This window comes from Dreissena polymorpha, chromosome 1 (assembly GCF_020536995.1).
Source record: "Dreissena polymorpha isolate Duluth1 chromosome 1, UMN_Dpol_1.0, whole genome shotgun sequence".
Classification (NCBI taxonomy): domain Eukaryota; kingdom Metazoa; phylum Mollusca; class Bivalvia; order Myida; family Dreissenidae; genus Dreissena; species Dreissena polymorpha.
Window position 1 is genome coordinate 63903362 of NC_068355.1, and position 21725 is coordinate 63925086.

Consider the following 21725-nt stretch of genomic DNA (forward strand, 5'->3'; position numbering starts at 1 on the left):
ATGGATACATGCTTAAAAAAACATCGCAACAAACAGTAAAAGTGGTTCGGTAGATAGTGTACTGTAACCCGTACTTTCAGTCAACTGGATAGCCTCCCCTGCGTTAATGTTTGCCATTGAAATTAATATAATGAGTATTGTTGTCGTAATGTTCTAGATTTTGTACTCTTAAAAAGATGAATATTATTTCGTTGTTTGCTATTGTCTAATTTAATAAAACTGTTATTGTTATGTTTTAGATTTCATGCTTCATATCAGATGTTTTATGTCTTGAATAAAAGTATCAAGAGTTTTTGTTAGTACTATACTGACTATAGTAAAGGTGGAATGATAGGTGTCCTGCTTTTTGGTCAAATGTCCCGACAATTTTTTATGGAATGTCCCGCTTTGGACCTAAAAAATTATGGCATGTATGGCTGGTGGTTCGCGCCCAGTTGAGGGTTACTTTTTTTCTTTCTTGAATTTTAATCTTGTTTTTAACTGGAGTTTTTTAGCTTGAATGTTAACATTTATCGATATAAAGCATTTAATGACAAACTTCAATATCTGCCAAAATCTGTGAAAAGGCCTTGTTAAAGATTCAGCGTTACAATGGTGGCAACACTCACAAGGATGAAAAGAGGGATATCTAAAATGTATGCCAGTGCCCCAGATAATTATTTGAGAAATAGGGTTTTCACCCATTGATTTTGAAAAATAGGGTGATTTCCGTCTTGAAATAGGGTGTAATGATTAATAAAAATGCATACCTTTATATCATTGATGTTTTACTTCTGTTGAAGATGCTCACTTGTATTGATTCAATAAAACTTTAAACTATCATAATTAACTTTAATAAACTGATGTTTCATGGCTTTTGCTTTCTTGGTTCGAAACAGTTTGCGATCGACTGATATTTTTGCGCAACAATAGCGGACGTCTTTCGACCTCTCTTAGATATTTTTATTTCGCATCGTTATAGAAACTGAAAGTACAGGCGCTTTATAAATACATGCACAATGAGCGACGGATAAAGTCAGATTAAAAACGCATGTATGTCGAGGAAAATAATTTGATCAGACGCTTTATTTAACTATGAAATCTAGAACGCAGAGAGTTTGAATAAAGCTTGACTGTTTTCATGCTCCGTCATCCAGGCGCTGGCTTAATAAAGACGCGTGACGATAATAATTTCAAAGAGAAAGTACCGAAAATGAGCAAAGCATTTTCGATTGAAGCTGTTGTGTCGTACGCATCGAATTTGACGAATTTGCGTACAAATCAAAATGGTTGCGTTTTCAATATGCATGTTATTGACTTTCTTTGCGTTTTTAGACATTTTAATAGGGTGAAAGACGCAGATACGCAGCTTATCTGGGGCACTGGTATGCTCAAGATAACATGAAACTTACTGCACAATGTGGGAAAGTTCCTGCTGCTCCTACACTCCTTTTCTTATTAAAAGTCTCTTCCCGTTTCACCTTTCTGTGATGGATTGCCTCCTGCTTGCGATCATTTTTACGTTTCACACCAAGGGCTTTTCTGGACAGTGTTTTTACATTCACTCTTCCTGTGCGATACGAGTAAGTAAATTGGCATAAAAAATACAGCATTTGAATATCAATAAGAACAATGTCATGAAACCAAAAGGAAATGGGTAAACAAAATGTTCCATAACTTCCTATGGTAAGCTTCCGAAATGTTTTTAGTCCGAATATGTTTTACTTTGTTAAAATTGACATCGCAGTTAAGTCATTTTATTTGTTCAGTTATTTATACCTAGCTCTTCTCTTTGTCCTTTGCTACGGTGCTTGCCATGTTTGTGAGTTTTGTTTTGTTGTTTCAGAGGGCCCGGACGGTGGACAATCATGTTTACTTTTTTGACAGTAACACGTGAATTCTTAACCGGTGCTCCAATAACCTTTGCTCAACGTAATTCTCAGAAGTAAACAACACCGAGTGTAGTTCACTTGTTGCATCAGAATTTTTTCTGGTAGAGCAGGTTTTACTTGCATTTGAACGACACATATCTTTTTGGTATTTAAATAAATCAACAGTTACATGACTTTAAGTTATTGTTCTATTGTTCGTGCATAAATCACGTGTTTGTTGTTTCAAATAAATGAACATAAATCGGGTAACTTTTTCGGATAGATCATTGCTTAGTTGATCCATCTCCCAGCTGTTAACTCTCCGAGTCTCTGAGGTGTACGTATGTACCCATACAAGCTCAGAGAATTCAAGAAGAACCAGATTATTGTTCTGCTATATTATAATAATATATTTTATTAAGTGTGAGGATATACTTAGTTAGAATTTTTTAGATCAATATTGCTAGCTAAAGAAACTTCAGCAAATAGTTTATATAGTATTGACAGACCTGTTTAAAGTCACGTCAGTCAAAAATCATTAAAAGCAATTTTAAAGTTATGGTAGCCAGAACTAAATATTGCTTATGTGTTATTTAAAGTGGTATGATTAATTTTTGCACAGGCAACCTTTTTAGAATGGCTTTCAGCATTGATAATGTTGTATTTTTAGATTGAAACCATTCAATAATCTCGCAATAGCTGTGATGTTTTTTAGTGAGAGAATTTAATTTGTATTATTTAATATACAGCGATATAATTTTGGGAATGATAATGAGCAAAATAGCTTTGAACTAACTCAACTTTTTCTCATTATTTTAGTTTTGTCTCTACCAGTATTTAAAAATGAAGATCTCAGAGGTGATGAACTGTAGCTTTTCATCATGGTACTCCCAGTTTAAAGACTTCACAATTAAAAGGTATGTTTATCAAATGATAATTCTTTTGGTCTAAATTCTGATAATTTTTAATATGGCAATGTGTGTATGACCATCATGTTCAGTTAATTATGGTGACATAAGCAGATGGGTCTAGCTCTTATAACCGAGAGTCTCTGACAGGACTTCCAGTTTTTGTAATTGAAGCTTGATTGGTCATTGTCTGCTCAGGTACTACTTAAAAGTACCACAGGTACTCTTAAGTAAACTTAAATGACCCCGGGTACAGAAAATATATTAACGCATACCCATCCAATTCAGACTGTACCCAAGCTTTATTCCTGCTAAAAATCTAATTACTTAAGCGGTGCTACGGAATACGAAACACTTAACAAAACTAGCTTTATTATGCTTTACTGAGTAGGAGTTTCAATTATATTGAGGCAATTTTACAGAATATTGACATTAATATGCCAAAATAAATTGAATGAAATAAGCCCACGAAAAACACATTTACGGTCAGATTTCCCGGTATGTTTCAGTTTATGTTCCATAACTGGGGTACATTTAAGTATACTTGAGAGTACCCGGGGTAGTAGGGGTACATTTTAGTAGTGCACTAGCCAACAATAACCAATCAAGCGTAATTAAAAAGTGAAATAGTTAAAAATATTAGTTCAAATCTTTTTGTAGACATGTTCAGCGTTTTTCCTCTATATAAAGTTGGTATTGTAAAATGGCACCATTTCCAATGAGACCATTCCTGGTTTCAAAATAAAATATTCCCAATCCCCCCAAAATCCTAATTTGCAGAAAAAATCAACAAAGATTAACCCATATGCTAATCCCCTTTTGTAAAATCATCGCAGTCTACACAATAGGTCAGTATGCCAGGTCCTGCTACATGTAAGTGTGTTTTCACAACACCCAACACTTAATCCAGTTTTGTCCAGATTTTCTGTTTACTTAGTACTGTATTTTTATTGTAACAGCACAATTGCTTCTTCAGACGTCTTCAGTATTATTATTATTATTATTATGCCCCCCTTCAAAGAAGAGGGGGTATATTGTTTTGCACATGTCAGTCGGTCCGTCCATCAGTCCGTCCACCTGATGGTTTTTGGATGATAACTCAAGAGCGCTTAGGCCTTGGATCAGGAAACTTCATAGGTACATTGATCATGACTGGTAGATGACCCCTATCGATTTTCAGATAACTAGGTCAAATGTCAAGGTCACAGTGACTCGAAATAGTAAAAGGGTTTCCGGATGATAACTCAAGAATGCTTAGGCCTAGGATCATGATACTTCATAGGTACAGTGGTGGAAGGACTGGAGAGAACCATTAGTAGGCATTTGCGAAAGTGGCTTGGCGTACCACCCAGCTTCAGCAACATTGGACTCTATGGACGATCAAATCAACTACAGCTCCCATTGAGTTCGTTGGTGGAGGAGTACAAGGTGGCAAAGGCCAGACTTGTCATGACGCTGAAGGATTCAAGGGATGACATGGTCCGAAGAGCAGGTGTTGAGACCAGGACGGGAAGAAAGTGGTCCGCTAGCCAGGCTGTAGCGCAAGCCGAGAGCCGCCTGCGACACAAAGACATTGTGGGAACAACGGCAGTGGGAACACAAGGTCTGGGCTCTGCGGAGACGAGGAGTTGGAAGAAGGCGGACAGTAGGACAAGGAGGGAGATGGTCCAGGCAGAGGTACGTCTGGCCGAAGAAGAAGATTGAGGCATAAGGGCAGTGGCAATGGGGTGCCAGGGTGCTTGGACAAAGTGGCAGACTACAGGAAGGAAGATGACATGGGCGGATATCTGGCGTAGCGAACCTCTGCGCATCAGTTTCCTGCTCAGGTCAGTCTACGACCTGCTACCTTCACCAGCAAACCTGCACAGATGGGGAAAACGTGACGACCCAACCTGCCAACTTTGCGGAAAGATAGGCACGCTAGAACATACACTATCATCTTGCCAGACAGCCCTTACACAAGGAAGATACAGGTGGAGACACGACAAGGTCCTCCAAGAACTGGCAGACATAGTGGAAAGGGAGAGGCAAAAGAAGAGGACTGTGAAAGAGACCAGGAAGATGCAGTTTGTAAAGGAAGGGGAAACCATCAAAAAGCAGCAGGCGCAAGCAGCATCGATCCTAGATCGTGCGCTGTCATGGGAGATGGTTGTTGACCTGAAACGCAGGCTGGTTTTCCCAAGTGTAGTCCAGACAACACAACGCCCCGACATGGTGATCTGGTCGGCAAAGGACAAGTGTCTGGTGATGGTTGAACTCACAGTTCCTTGGGAGTCGCGCTGTGATGAGGCGATGGAGAGGAAAACAGCAAAATATGCTGATCTGCAGAGGGAATGCAAGGAGAAGGGGTGGCACACGTGGCTATTCCCAGTGAAGGTCTGCGTCCGAGGCTTTCCGTCAAAGTCTCTCTGGAGACTTTTCACTGCACTTGGCCTGACAGGAAGAGACAGAAAGCGAGCGGTCAACAGACTTGGGGATGCAGCGGAGAGAGCATCGAGATGGCTTTGGCTGAGGAGAGAAGAGAGGAGCTGGCAGCCGTCTACTGACACGTAGGGGATTGATCAACCCCTGCGGACCCACCACCAGGAGAATGTATCGAGATTAATGGGTCGAAACATTCAGTGATCGATGGCTCTCGACTGAGGATGTCAGTAGTCCAGCAGTTTAACGACTGTTTACATCTCATTCTCATCATGACTGGCAGATGACCCCTATTGATTTTCAGGTCACTAGGTCAAAGGTCAAGGTCAATGTGACTCGAAACAGTAAAATGGTTTCCTGATGATTACTCAAGAATGCTTACGCCTAGGATCAAGAAACTTCATTTGTACATTGATCATGACTGGCAGATGACCCCCAGTGTTTTTTTTGGATGAAATATTCTGCGTTATTCTGCCCCATTTCCCCATCTTTAGAGTATATATTTTTCCCCCAAATATTTTTAAAATTCCCCTCTCAGAGGTGTTATTCAATTTTAATCAATACCTCATTTAAATACGTCTTTCGTTACAAATTTACTACAATTTTCCTGAACTGCATCCGCGTGTTTACTTTATTTTAGCCTTTACCGCAAAGCGTACGTAGTTCACTATCACGACTTTCGCTTTACGACATCTGCCGCAAACCATACGTATTCCAAGATGTCTCACAACAACAAAAGCTATCGTAAAAAAATTGACAAATCTGTTTTAACTTAAAAATAAATTGATATTCTTTTCAAACAAGTACAACTTAAAAGTCAGTCTTCTTCAAATGCCGGCAGTGAAACGCCAGAAACGTCTGGTCAAGAGAGTGTTGAAAGACTGTTTAGTTTGCTCAACCTGCTTTGCACGCCACAGAGAAACAGGCTTGGGGAAGCTACACTTAAGTCCCTGATCAGACTTTGTCTGCACACGGAGAGACATGGTGAAGAGGAGGTCACCAGAATAATTGATAAATTTGCTGAAAAGCCCAGAAATGTTGAACTGTGAACATGAACATAACATGTTAATGAATAAAAGAGTTTGAATTATGTTTTTCTCCCTCTGTATGGTGAATTATAGTGTTAAAACTTTATTTTGTACTGATACTAGCTAAGCATAGAAATTTCCCTCTTTTCCCCATTTATGCGCGAATTTTCCCCCTCTCAGGGGACCCGACCCCCTTCCCCCAAAACTGAAAAAAAACACTGACCCCTATTGATTTTCAGGTCACTAGGTCTAAGGTCAAGGTCACAGTGACTCGAAACAGTAAAATGATTTCCGGATGATAACTCAAGAATGCTTAGTCCTAGGATCATGAAACTTAATATGATCATTGATCATGACTGGCAGATGACCCCTATTGATTTAAGTCACTAGGTCAAAGGTCAAGTTCACAGTGACTCGAAACAGTAAAATGGTTTCCGGATGATAATTCAAGAATGTATGCCTAGGATCATGAAACTTCATAGGTACATTGATAATGACTGGCAGATGACCCCTATAGACTTTCAGTTCACTAGGTCAAAGGTCAAGGTCAAAGTGACTCAAAATAGTAAAATGGTTTCCGGATAATAACTCAAGAACGCTTACGCCTAGGATCATGAAACTTCATAGGTACATTGATAATGACTGGCAGATGACCCCTATTAATTTTCAGGTCACTAGGTCAAAGGTCAAGTTCACAGTGACTCGAAACAGTAAAATGGTTTCCTGATGATAACTCAAGAATAATAAGGTTAGGATCATGAAACTTCATAGGTACATTGATCATGACTGGCAGATGACCCCTATTGATTTTCAGGTCACTAGTTATTATACCGGGTTTATATAGTGCCCTTTTCATGCAAGAGTGCACGTTCAAAGGCGCTTTATATAAGAACATTTGACATATTGCAGATACGAATACATTTTGCAACACTGTTTCAAAAGAAATTGATAAAAACTACTCAATTATACTTTACAACTACTCTTTTATACTCGTACTGTAAGTGCTACGTAAAAACATGCACTGTAACCATAGATAGTATTGAATCATATAAAAGACCATAACAATAATGATACAGCATGAATGATTTTATGAATCATTTTTTAACCAGGTTTTCCGAAGGAAAAAACTGGTTATTAGATTGGCGAATGCGGGATGGCGGGCTGGCGGGCGGGCGGAACAAGCTTGTCCGGGCCATAACTATGTCGTTCATTGTCAGATTTTAAAATCATTTGGCACATTTGTTCACCATCATTGGACGGTGTGTCGCGCGAAATAATTACGTCGATATCTCCAAGGTCAAGGTCACACTTTGAGTTCAAAGGTCAAAAATGGCCATAAATGAGCTTGTCCTGGCCATAACTATGTCATTCATTGTGAGATTTTAAAATTATTTGGCACATTTGTTCACCATCATGGGACGGTGTGTCGCACGAAAGAATCACGTCAATATCTCCAATGTCAAGGTCGCCACGACTAAAAATAGATTTTTTTTAAAAACAAACTTACAAAGGGGGTTAATTTTGTTTGTTCATTTCAAAAGTTCAGTTTGAGTTTTCTCCCTTTATCAGATTTTTTTTCACAATGAAAACCTGGTTTTGTGACAATTTTGTCCCTTGTTAGGAAATGTCTTTTCAAAATCATTCCCAATATAATTTAGTTTAATTTTTTTTTAATTTTTTTTACAGAAATTAAAAGATTTCAATTGTCTCTACGCTACATAGTTTTTTTTTACATAAATAAAAAAATGACCAACACTTTCCACGCACTAAGGTGATGTTTTACATAATAAGCATAATTTGTGTGCGCATACAGCCGTGAGTAGTGTGGTCGGTAAAGCAACGCCAACCAAGTGCTCAAAACGATTAAAAATATCCATTGATAGTGACAATGGGTTATTCACGCATTACTGATTCACAATCGTTCCAATCTTCAGTGACTTGAAGCCTTACTCTAATACTACTTGTTAAGTACAGTAGTATGTTACATTTTTGGTGTAAAATTAAGAAAACAGCCGAACAAAGCACAGGTACTGATTATCCCCGCGCATTTATACAAATTATGACTTTGACATTAGGGATAACGCATCAAATATTGAGTCGATTGCATGGTTGTCAGATGTTGATTATAGCAACGTTTCATTGACGGTTGATTCTACTTACCCAAACCTGGTTCAGTCAGAGGATGGTTATCCTACAGAACCCGAGGTTTAGAGTCCTGATTTAGACAGTTGATACTCGCAAGCAAGGCTTCAATTAAAAAAGTGTTCAGTTTAATAAACTCATTTTTTTGTGTTAGTAGAAACATGATTTCGAAGGAAATCACTCACCCATTTGATTTTAATATGCAACTTTTGAGTTGTTCATGTTTTATCATGTTTTCAGCATAATAAGTAAATTTCCCAATTTGGATGAAAACATCGCTAATTTTCCAAATTTTACTTGTACCGGTACCATTCACAAAGTAGTGAGGAAAAACGCTGATGTTAGTTACTTTTTTCTTGTTATTGATGTTGTATGGGAGGAGGTGCATGTAATAAAGAAGGTGCTGGTAGAATCTATAATGTAAATGAACATCAATAAGCAAAATTGTTTGTTATACTTAAGATTTATTTAACTTTTTAATATTAATATTGCTTTAATTAGGTGTTGATGTAAGTGTCCAACATTGGTATTTATGTTTTTGATGGTGTTTTTCAAGACCTTTGCATACTGCCTCTTTCCAGTCAAATCATTCCTTTGCCACAAGTGTTTTTGGACTACCTTCATGCAGATCAGCTTGTACTCCCAGAAAGGTATGACCATTAAAAAACCTGTGGATTAACAAGGTTTTGTGTCAAATTAATTTTTCAAGTAGTCTTTTTGATTCAAGTAGTCCATTTGACAGATTGCCTTTTGTTCAATTTAGTGACCAGTTCCAACTTTAACTTCTTGAGCGAAAAGAGGGCTTACTGCGTGTGCTTAAAGTGTCGTTTCAGATTAAGCAGTCTGCACAGGCTTATAAGGAACAGCACCGTCCGCTTTTATATCGTTTGCAGAGAGTCTCTTCTTTAGTTTCTTAACAAGAATTCAGTTTAAGGCAAAAAGTGTCGTCCCTGATTAGCCTGTGCAGACTGCACAGGATAATCTGGGTAAACACTTTACACACATGCATTAAACCCCCTATTTATAGAGCGAGGCTCATATATATAACATTTACAATATAGTTTAAGTGACAGCAGAATTGGAGAATTAAGAGTATCTGAGGAAGTTGAGCAAAATTTATCACTGCAGTGTTTGCAAGCTTGTGCTCTTTCCCAGCGCTGGATCATGTAGAAATATATCAATGTTATGTAGTATTGATATGGCATGTTTTATGTTATTAATCCAATAGTAAACTCTCTATACTAAACAAAAAGCAGACAGGACAAATTTCTTGTTTTCAAGATGTTTTGGTTTATTGAGGTTATAGGCAAATATAATTAAGTATATGTTGATACATGTTAACAATTACCAGTAAGATTTATTCAACCTGCTATATTTTAATACTAATAGTAATAAGCAATTCTTTGCATATTGTTGTCTCCTACCGGTGAAACCAGAGTGGAATTATGGTTTGTGCTCTATGCGTCAGTCTGTCAGTTGGTCAGTCTGTCACACTTTTCTGGATCCTGCGATAACTTTTAAAGCTCTTCATATTTTTTCATGAAACTTGAAAAATGGACAGATCTGGCAATATGGAGATTATGCACGTCATTTCATTTTGTTCCTACGTCAAGAATTCTGGTTGCTATGGCAACAAATAGCCTAGAAATATTGATGAACATGGTGGAGTTTCACAGGAAGGGTACTTATATTGCTTGGCTTGTTATTTAAAGTATTACGTAGAGAAAGTACAAAAATACAATTTAATTACACTTTACATATGCAAATCATAAAAATAAATACACAATTATGACTTTATTTGCAGTTCACAATTACTAAATATGAAATGCTTTTTCAACTAAATATTTTCATTATATTCCTCTTAATTGGTGTAAACTGTTGACCCTTATTAGCGAATAAGCTGCAGACTTTCTGCGCAGTGCAAGCTGAATAAAATTTATTGATATTTTTCATCCTGGTTGGGTAACTGATGTAAATTTGTACACTGAAGTAAATAAATTTATCACTACAGTTGAGTTTTTTTCCAAAATTCAAAATGTCCTGTTTATTAAGGGCTTTTGAATATTTAAAGTATGTGAGGGAGAACTGGACTGGAGCATCTGGTCTGTTTCAGAGGTTTCTGCTTTAAAGTTAAGTGACTGATTCACATAAATGATTCAGTAGTTTTCACAGTAACTGAGAAAGTATATATTGTAGTTTATTTATTTAAACTTGATGAAATATATATGTATATGTTAATAAATACATGAAATGCTATATGTATTCGAAGCATTTTTCGTGATATTGACAATGTTTAAAGCAAAAAACTTGTCTTTGAAAGCTTCAGGTGAAAATTACATGGAACAAATAAACATAAAGGGATATATATGTGCTTGATGCATGCTTTCAGAAATATCGTTAATATTTGTAGTTCAGTTCAGCTATCAGCAGTTGATGAAGATGGAGATGACAACCGAAACAGTGAAGTAAGTCATGTGCTGACATATGACAAGCATCGAGGTGCTCTTGCTTCGCAATTTGATAACTATACTTCACTGAAAAAATGATAAAAATATTTATGGTGTATGACATTAAAAAAAATCTAGATACTGAAATGCAGCAAAGATCATTAATGATAAAGTAATTTTTTCTCTATTTAGTTGGCTGTAAGTATTTAAACTACTGATATTTAACAATTGAATGCCAGCAAATACGTAAAGTGACAATGTTTTATACAATACATGTCTTTGTTGTAGAATGTGATTAATTGGGCAACAGAAGAAATTATTATGCCAGAAGCCGAGGTAATTTTCAGGTGCAAACAGAACTGAATAGCTGTAATGCATTTGTGTAAAATGTCTTCACTAATAAGCCAGTGCAAACTGAATTTTGTTAAGAAAAGACATTCCTTTAAATTAAAAATTCGATATAAGCAGAAAGTGTTGTCCTTAACTTACCTTTGCAGACTGCACAACCTGTGAAGTCACTTGATGCATATGCTTGAAACTCAATTATCTCAGAAAGAGGCTTAAATTAAGAACATTTTTAAATCTTACATCTTGGAATTAATGTATGATATTTTTCAATTTCTGTCAAATGAACCACATAATAGTTCAACAAATATAATGAAGCTGTTTATATTTCCCCCTCATTTAAAATCTTATTTTCGGGCTTCTTTTCCTACTGTCTGGTACAGGCCAAATATTTTGTTGTGCAAAATTCAGTATGAGTACGATGAATGCATATGTACATGTATATCTCAGTCAGATTTGTGTATATCTCAGTCAGATGTATGTATATCTCAGTCAGATGTATGTATATCTCAGTCAGATGTATGTATATCTGAGTCAGATTTATGTTTATCTCAGTCAGATATATGTATATCTTAGTCAGATGTATGTATATCTCAGTCAGATGTATGTATATCTGAGTCAGATTTATGTATATCTCAGTCAGATGTATGTATATCTCAGTCAGATGTATGTATATCTCAGTGAGATATATGTATATCTCAGTCAGATGTGTGTATATCTCAGTCAGATGTATGTATATCTCAGTCAGATTTATGTATATCTCAGTCAGATGTATGTATATCTCAGTCAGATGTATGTATATCTCAGTCAGATTTATGTTTATCTTAGTCAGATTTATGTATATCTCGGTCAGATTTATGTATATCTCAATTAGATGTATGTATATCTCATTCAGATTTATGTTTATTTCATTCAGGTGTATGTATATCTCAGTCAGTTTTTTTCTTTTAAGGTAAATTATCAAACAAGGGCAGTAACTGACATCATCTTGTTGATTTTGTGGGGGTTGTTTGAATGTTTATGAAATTATTTCTGATGATTTTTTATTTATATAAAAAAAAGACACAAAATATGATGGAAAGAATACTGGCGATGATAATAAGATTATTTGATTGGTTTGAATTATTAATTCTCATGGTTTATTTGTTTTGATTCAATAAATTTTCATAATGAGACTTATGCAAAAATGGGTCTTATGACATGTGCATTCATGAGCTGTGGTCTAGATCTTCCCTCTCTGCTATAAAGTCAAACAAGTTTCATTGTCTCATTAGTAGAAATGGTTGCTCCTCAGCAGATTGCAAATGCCCATTAGACCAGTGTTTGCATGATGTGGCTTGTATCTGAAGCTGATTGGATGTCATTAACCCTTTGCATGCTGGGTAATTTGTCTTCTGCTAAAATGTCGTCTGCAGAATTTCTAAAATTAGCATTTTCTTCGATTTTTTTCAAAGAATACTATCAGAATAGCAAACAGTTTGGATCCTGATGAGACGCCACGTTCTGTGGCGTCTCATCTGGATCCAAACTGTTTGCAAAGGCCTTTAAAATTCAGCTCCAGCGCTTTAAGGGTTAAATGTTCACGACTTGATTTTCTTTGTTGTTAACAGTCTCCAAGTTTCCCGGAATTTGAGTTATTGTTGAAGACCACAATTACAAGAATGGGGGGAGTAGTGTTTCCAAAGTTGAATTGGTCTTGTCCAAAGGTAATATAACCTGAGGCTTTGCCCTTAGGCTAAAACATTTAATACTTGGTAATTATATTTTGTTTAAATATATCATTATGTATATTCAGGTGTTCCTGAAGTTTAATGTTAAAAAAGTAACTTATTAGCATATGATTTTGTCATATTTGTCATTTACAAATATGACAAAATCATATGCTAATAAGTTACTTTTTTACAAATTGTAAAGCAAAAACAATAATTGCATTTCACTTGAATACACATTTACATTTATAATTGTTTAAAAATAATAAAAACTTATTTTGTATAACTGAAAGGATGCTAGCTGGATATCTTTTGACCGGACACTGAAATGCACCTGTCCCAGCGATGTGTACCTTCTACTGAAGAGCTCTGACTTCATATCACATGACCTCACTCAGCCGTAAGAACATAAATGAACTTAATGCATTTTGAGCCAATTTAGCTTTTGATTTAGGATATTATAAGCTCATACAAGTTTCATTATGATAACATCATACAGCTGGAGGACTATGCACACAATATCCTTGCATTCAGCTTGTGTTTTGAAGATATTGCTAAATATATTATGCTCATCAAAGACTACACATGATTGTTGTTGTGTAATACTTCTTTTTAATAAATATCTTTAAACTTAACTAAGTAAAAGCTGGTTGCTTGTAATGCAATAACAAAACAGTAGCTTAAGCTTAAGAAAATCAAATGTTGCGGATTGCAATAAGTTTGTTTTTGTTATATTTAGAAATAATATTTTATTTTGAGATTAATTGCGTCTTGTTCTGAGAAAACTGGGGTTAATTCATGTGCGTAAAGTGTGGTCCAACTGCGCAGGCTAATCAGGGACGACACTTTCCGCTTTAATGGTATTTTTAGTTTCAAGGAAGTCCCTCCTTACCGAAAATCAAGTTAAGGTGGAAAGTGTCATCCCTGATTAGCCTGTGCGGACTGCACAGGCTAATCTGGGACGGCACTTTACGCACATGAATTAAGCCCAGTTTTTTTAGAACAAGACACAATTGTATAAAAAAGTCACAAGTGGCAGAGTGACCCAAATATATAACAGCCTCGTTCTGTGAAAACTAAGCTTAATGCATTTGTGGTAATGGTTATCCAAGATTAGCCTGTTCAGTTCTCACAGGTTAATCAGGGATGGCCCTCTCCGATTTTTTTTTGTATTAACGTTTAAACGATTTCTCTTCTAAAAGAAAATCCACTTAAGCAGGAAGATGTTGTAATAAAGCCTGTGTGGACTGCAAAGGCTGATCTGGAATGACAATAGGCATTGAACCCAATTAACCATGAACTAGGCTCATACCGGTATTATAAAATAAAAAGGTTACTCTAATTTCTTTGTCAGGTTTAAGTACTGTGATGATGATGAGAATCTTAAGGATGAGACTCAAGTCAAGTACGAGTTGGTGCTGAGAAAATGGGTGGAGATGAACCCTGCCTATGAATTCAGGTGCTTCATAAAGGACAACAAACTGTTAGGTATAGTGTAAATGGCAATACATTTCTTACAGTATAAAACCCACAATAAGCTTGTTTTACAGTGTAAAGGATAATTTTAGTGATAAGGACTTTTAAAGGACAATGCACTTAATTAAGGTGAAATATTTTAAGAGAAAGGTTCGATGATTTTCAAATATTGTATAGGTACAGTGTAAATTTCAATAAATTTATCTGAACAGTGTAAAAGACAATAAATGGGTAGGTACAATGTATAGCAATACAATTATGCTTAAAGTTAATGTCAAATCAAGGACGGATTGTAACATTTTCCTGTACAAAATTATGCAACATTTATCTATGATTGCTGATTATTTTTTTTGTTAACAGTGTTTGTTTTTATGCCCCCGGATCGAAAGATCGGGGGTATATTGTTTTTGGCCTGTCTGTCATTGTATGTGTGTGTCTGTGTGTTTGAGTGTCTGTCCCAAAACTTTTATTTTGGTCATAACTTTTGCAATATTGAAGATAGCAACTTGATATTTGGCATGCATGTATATCTCATGGAGCTGCAAATTTTGAGTTGTGAAAGGTCAAGGTCATCGCTTAAGGTCAAAGGTCAAATATATGGCTTCAAAGCGGCGCAGTAGGGGGCATTGTGTTTCTAACAAACACATCTCTTGTGTAATATTGTGCTTTTTGTTACTATTAAAATTTATGATTCAGGTACTCTTTAAGCATTTACATACATTGATTACTAGTATCTTGCAGTTCTCTTGCTTTTTCTCTATTATTCTGTGTGAACGGTTGTTGTTGTTGTTTTTTTTAGGAATTTCCCAGAGACATAATGACATGTTCTACAAATTCATCCCAGAAAATCGAAAGGAAATAGAAGCAGATGTTAAAGCATTTTTCTATCATATAGTGAAGGATAACTTCCCAGATAAAAACTGTAAGACAGAAGAGTTTTTTGTAAATTGAAGCATAACATTTTAATTTTCTGTTCATAATGGTAGTGTTTGAATCAACAAGAACTGGAAGGTTATGGTCAACAAAGGGGCATTTTTCTGTAAAGTCACGTGCAAACATGTCCACTAACTGAGCAGTGCTCCAGCTAGGCCTTAATTGAAGGGCGCCCCGCCCTGCCAGTCCTAACCTTCGCCCTGCCCTCCTAGGGCCCCCCCCCCCCTGCCCTAATTTTTTTTTTTTTTACATAATGGTAATTAATAAATCTCTTATTACATTGTAATAAATTTATTCCTCATTGTAGACATTATATTTGAATGGTTTAATAATAATAGGAATAATATATTCGATCCATTATTAATATCATATAAATTAACATTCTCAATTTTTATTGCAACAGGAAGCATTCCAGAAACACCAACCTTGAAAGTGCCCTTTTGACAAAATACAGCGCGTCCAAAGTGCCCTTTTGACAAAAAAGCCCCCCTGCCCTTTTCAAATCCTAGCTGGACAGTCCAGCTCTTTTGCCTCATCAAAATAATATTGAAAAAACCTTTCTATATGAAAACATTTAATGGGTAGTAAAATTTATTTGTTTAAAACTGTTCAATGAGTATAATAACGTTACACCAGATTGAATATTCAGTTCATCTTTGTATAATCTTTGTATATTTGATTTTTATATAATGACTTATTATATAGCTCTTTTTTCTTTCAGATTGTTTTGATATTTACAGAAGAAACCAGGTAACAAACATGTTGATGAATGATTGTTACATGTCAGGCTTTGCTCTTTTTTGAAGATAAAGAAAACATGTTTATTAACAAACACAATAATACAGTGTGCTCAAAAAGTCATGCTTCCAATCTCACAAATCTTAACCCTTTGCATGCTGGGTAATTTGTCTTCTGCTAAAATGTCGTCTGCTGAATTTCTAAAATAAGCATTTTCTTCATTTTTTTTTCAAAGAATACTATCAGAATAGCAAACAGTTTGGATCCAGATGAGACGCCACGTTCTGTGGCGTCTCATCTGGATCCAAACTGTTTGCAAAGGCCTTTAAAATGCAGCTCCAGCGCTTTAAGGGTTAATAGAACATGTTGCAACTTCAATGATTTTTGCATTTTCAATATTAATTGGTCACGTAACAACTTCATGTGCTAATGCGGGGCAGCACATTAGATTTTATGTCAATTAGTTTTGACTACAAGCTTTTTGTAACAATAAGTTTTTTCCCTCAAACTATTTGTCAATTAGTTGTTGGCAACTTGATAAAAATTTACCTATTTTCTCCTCTGCTACCCTGTGTTTGGTACTATTATTGTGCTGAACAAATGTGTCCTTTTGAATATTACATGATCCAGCCCTAGCCCGTAACATTACCTTTCATACCAATGTTGCACGTAAGGTGCATTTTCAAACCCTCTCCATCAATGAAAAGCTAGTGGACATTTTTATGCCCCCGAAGGAGGGCATATAGTGATCCAAATGTCCGTCTGTCCGATTGTCTGTCTGTCTGTACGTCCGTCCGTCACACTTTGCGTTAAGGTTTTGAAAAACGCGTTTTGGTTTAAAAAAATGCTCATAACTTCTATCAAAGTGTTTTTTGGGCTCATATGTCATCCTATGGAGACAGCTCTTGTTTTTCCACAATATTGTTTGTTTTTAAAAAACGGAATCACTGCAGTGTTTTGTGAAGAATATCTAAGAATCTATCACCACCTGTACAATTAAAACGGACAGTATACTTGTCAAGACGTCTTTTCCGGACAGATCAGGTCGCCTAACGAATTGTAAACTATTTGGCGTGTGGAAGTTTCTTAGCCTGTCCGCGTTTAGCATCCAACATTTTGCAGTATTATAACGATGAATGCAATTTTTATGCCCCCGGTAGGGTGGCATATAGCAGTTAAACTGTCCGTCAGTATGTCCGTCCGTCCGTCCGAAATCTTTAATGGTCATAACTTTTTCAATATTTAACATAGCAACCTGATATTTGGCATGCATGTGCATCTCATGGAGCTGCACATTTTGAGTGGTGAAAGGTGAAGGTCAAGGTCATCCTTCAAGGTCAAATGTCTTATATGTGGCGTCTATCCGCCCGTCCATCAAAAACTTTAACATTGGCCATAACTTTTTCAATATTGAACATAGCAACTTGATATTCGGCATGCATGTGCATCTCATGGAGCTGCACATTTTGAGTGGTAAAAGGTGAAGGTCAAGGTCTTCCTTCAATGTCAAATGTCAAATATATGGCGTCTGTCCGTCCGTCCGTCCGAAAACTTAAACATTGGCCATAACTTTTTCAATATTGCAGATAGCAACTTGATATTTGGCATGCGTGTGTATCTCATGGAGCTGCACATTTTGAGTGGTGAAAGGTGAAGGTGAAGGTCATCCTTCAATGTTAAATGTCAAACATATGGCGTCTGTCCGTCCCTCCGAAAACTTTAACATTGGCCATCACTTTTTCAATATTGAAGATAGCAACTTGATATTTGGCATGCATGTGTATCACATGGAGCTGCACATTTTGAAAGGTGAAAGGTCAAGGTCATCCTTCGAGGTCAAAGGTCAAATATATTGCATCTGTCCGTCCGTCTGAAAACTTTAACATTCACCATAACTTGTTTATGCCCCCGTAGTGTGGCATATAGTTTTTAAACTGTCCGTTAGTCTGCCCGTCTGTCTGTCTGTTCGTCAGTCAGTCTGTTCGTCAGTCAGTCTGTCCGTCCGTCCGAAAACTTTAACATTGCCAATAACTTTAGCAATATTGAACATAGCAACTTTATATTTGGCATGCAAATGTATTTCATGGAGCTGCACATTTTGAGTGGTGAAAGGTCAAGGTCATCCTTCAAGGTCAAAGGTCAAGATTAAAGGTCAAATTTTGGAATATTGAAGATAGCAACTTGATATTTGGCATGCATGTGTATCTCATGGAGCTGCACATTTTGAGTGGTGAATGGTCAAGGTCAAAGTTCAAATTTTGCAATATTGAAGATAGCAACTCGATATTTGGCATGCATGGGTATCTCATGGAGCTGCACATTTTGAGTGGTGAAAGGTCAAGGTCTTCCTTCAAGGTCAAGGTACAAATTTTGCAATATTGAAGATAGCAACTCCCTATTTGGCATGCATGCGTATCTCATGGAGCTTCACATTTTAAGTGGTGAAAGGTCAAGGTCATCCTTCAAGGTCAAAGGTCAAATACATGTATATGGCTTCAAAGTGGCGCAGTAGGGGGCATTGTGTTTCACGAACACAGCTCTTGTTTAACATAGACATGGACCTGAACCCGTGGCTATATTAACTTACTATAACTATTATGGTCCCACAAAAGGTCACAATATTCTTTTTCAAATCAAAATGTGATACACTGCGAAACGGTACACGTTACATGACTAAGAATTAATTGCAATGTGTTTTCCCATTTTCAAAATCATTTCATGTAAGAATGAGTTTTTAATTCAATTGCTTTTATGTCAAATACAAATGAGTCACGTTCTGAGAAAACTGGGCATAATGCATGTGCGTAAAGTGTCATCCCAGATTAGCCTGTGTAGTCTCTACAGGCTTATCAGGGACAACACTTTCCGCTCTTATGACATTTTTCGTGAAAATGAAGTCTCCTCTTAGCAAAAATTCAATTTTAGCGGAAAGTGTCGTCCCTAAGGCTAATCTAGGATGACACTTTATGCACATGCATTATGCCCAGTTTTCTCAGAACGCGACTCAAATCGTAAAATCGTAGAATCGTAAAAATGATCAAGCGATCCTTATGCTTTGGGTAGCAAGCTGTTGTTTGCTGTCAGATAATCAGCATGAAAATTAAAAAAAATATTGATTTGGGCAGTGTAGCTCCAGTTAAACGTCTGCATTTGTAAACTCTAATTAAGGGTCATTATTGCAATTAATGAAAGCACAAACGTTCCTGATCATACTGAAAAAATGATGGCCGTATATGGAATAACCAATTATCACTTGACACGGTTCAAATGTTGTACCAGGATATATCATTTTGATGATCGTTGACACAATATGTTCTGATGGGACATGCAATCTTTCATTTTAAAGTTGTTTAAAACAAATATGAATATAATTGTTCAAATAATAGCCTGTTTATAACATCAGAGATGGTTCCATACTGATGGTGCTCAATTTCAATCATCTCAAATAAAATATTATTGGACGTTTTGGTCCTGAATACCTTTTTCTGTCAAGCTTATGGTTGAATGCCAGTAATATATTCATATTTTGAATATAAAATAGGAATCATAGAGTTTTAAATACTAGAATAATGGTTTGAATAAATGAATATTACCGTAATTACTCTATGTTTTTGGACACTTAAAAATAAATAATTTTTTTCGTGTCAAAAATACAAAATTTTTTAGATACAAAATATATTCACAAAATACAGGTGTCCGAAAACTTAGAGTCGAATAGTGAAGTGTCCAAAAATAGCGTCAATTGTATCAACGAATACCGGTAATAGCACGTGCTTGTAAAATACCATGCCATATAGTATAAATTAGTTATATATGTTTGCAATGCATTTTAAATAATTTTAAATGCTTTATTTATTTGACAGAAAGTTACTACAAGGTTGTACTTTGACCAACGAGCTCAAAGATGAGCAAGTGATGTACCGATAATCGCTAGTATGAACCTGTAATTCACGCGATAAAAAAGCAATATATGAATTCTTTGTTTGTTCATTTCCGATACTTGTTGTCTAACACCTTCCATCACACTTTGAAGCGTTTAGTATTTGTCACAGTTATTTTACTGAGAAGGTGTAGTACCATTGCGGTTGATAATTGAACGAGTAATTGGCACTACCCCTGGATATTGTCACAGCGCTTATGCTATCGGGCGAAATAATTGTTTAATACCGGTTTCAAGGTAATTTACACAATAACGCAAATGTAATGGTCCGTTGCCCTCAGGCATGCACCTGCCATGTTTCATGATGTTAATCTGGTTGTAAAACCACATGATCAAAGTGTCATTATATATCGAAAACAGGACCGACATTTGGTAAAATAGCGCTGGTAAATATACTGTCCGAAAACTTAGAGACATTAATTATGGTCGAAAACTCGTGTGTCCGAAAATTAAGTCACGTAAAATAATTATTTTTTCCAAAAATATGGGGTGTCCGAAAACATAGAGTAATTACGGTATCTTATACAGTATTTGTACTCTTTCAGGGTAAGCTCTTACTGCTGGATTTTAACCCCTTTGGTGAGGTCACAGACAGTCTGTTGTACTCATGGGATGAACTGTCGGGTGACAGTCTTCCTGAGGACGGTCCAGAGGTACCCACATAGACACCAAGTGTATTTATCTTTTTATTTAAGCCTCGTTCTGGGATATCTGAGCTTTATGCATTTGCAGTCTGCTCAGGCTACCATTAATGACACTTTTCACCGTAACTGAATTTTTCTTAATAAAAGACTTCCTTTGAAAAACAAATAACTTAAAAGCTGAAAGTGTTGTTCTTGGTTAACCTGCGCAAACTTCACAGGCTTATCTTGGACAACACTAAGGCCCATGTATGAAGCCCGGACTGCTCAGAAGGAGGCTTTATTGTGAACACCATGGCATTGTATTGAAAATCTTACTTAACCACATTCTCAACTGTCAGCATATAGGGCAACCCACATGTTCAATTAAAATTATTTTTTATGCCCCCAGATCGAATGATCGGGGATATATGGTTTTTGGCCTGTCTGTCTGTCATGGTATGTGTCTGTCATTCTGTCCCAACACTTTAACCGTGGTAATAACTTTTGCAATATTGAAGATAGCAACTTGATATTTGGCATGCACGTGTATCTCATAGAGCTGCACATTTTGAGTGGTGAAAGGTCAAATATATGGATTCAAAGCGGGGCAATATGGGGCATTGTGTTTCTAACAAACACATCTCTTGTTTTCCTATTTTGTGAATACAACCGGTAGTAAACATATTCAATGACAATTGCTTTGGCATCTTTATGAAAAAGGCGTTAAGTGATTGTCCAGTATGTTTGTCTTTCCTTACATCTTTAAGTTGATTGCAAGTTTAATAGATGGAATATGTGCTGTTTAGTCTAGCACTAACAGTGATTGCTGCAACTCTATTATAAAAACAAAGTTGCTGCTGATGCATGTTGTCAGTCTACCCATATAACTTAAAGTAACCTTCTGCCTAATCTTGACCTGCTTCAATTTTATATATCTTTATTAGACTGTTTTGTCTAACAGAAACACAACTTGATACATGTATAACTCTTTGATACTAAAACTGTTGTTTATTACCATCCATCTCCCACCCATGTAATCCAATATCACCTAGACCTTGATCCCAATGGACTTGGACTAATTCAAACCATCCATCTGTGACAGATTAGGTAGTTAATTGTTGCTTTGTATTACATCACTACGGATAGCTATAACTGTAAGATACTA

The 21725-nt window shown here is 36.2% G+C and overlaps 2 protein-coding genes across 14 annotated transcripts in view; one reads left to right on the forward strand and one right to left on the reverse strand.

The window, feature by feature from the left end:
- Positions 1-1900, reverse strand: part of LOC127832263 (pre-rRNA-processing protein TSR1 homolog) — a 34179-nt gene extending 32279 nt beyond the window's left edge. Inside the window, exons 1-2 of the mRNA XM_052357634.1 lie at positions 1759-1900; positions 1392-1549 (exon numbers count right to left, since the gene is read on the reverse strand). Of these exons, the coding sequence (XP_052213594.1) occupies positions 1392-1549; positions 1759-1849 (249 nt within the window). The 5' untranslated portion in view covers positions 1850-1900. The remainder of the gene's footprint in view (positions 1-1391; positions 1550-1758) is intronic.
- Positions 1-21725, forward strand: part of LOC127832330 (cell division cycle protein 123 homolog) — a 28932-nt gene that overhangs the window by 3424 nt on the left and 3783 nt on the right. For 11 of the 13 annotated variants that reach the window (XR_008026806.1, XR_008026809.1, XR_008026810.1 and 8 more), the window contains exons 1-11: positions 1854-1972; positions 2670-2767; positions 8931-8999; positions 10760-10814; positions 11085-11132; positions 12752-12847; positions 13144-13250; positions 14205-14338; positions 15126-15248; positions 15981-16009; positions 20483-20590. Coding sequence is in view for 3 of the 13 variants with exons in the window: in XM_052357735.1 (XP_052213695.1) it covers positions 2694-2767; positions 8931-8999; positions 10760-10814; positions 11085-11132; positions 12752-12847; positions 13144-13250; positions 14205-14338; positions 15126-15248; positions 15981-16009; positions 20483-20590 (843 nt within the window). In the remaining 10 variants the exon portion in view is untranslated. Of the gene's footprint in view, positions 1-1853; positions 2017-2669; positions 2768-8930; positions 9000-10759; positions 10815-11084; positions 11133-12751; positions 12848-13143; positions 13251-14204; positions 14339-15125; positions 15249-15980; positions 16010-20482; positions 20591-21725 lie in introns of those variants that run through there. The other 2 variants (XM_052357745.1, XM_052357753.1) reach the window with 2 other exon arrangements.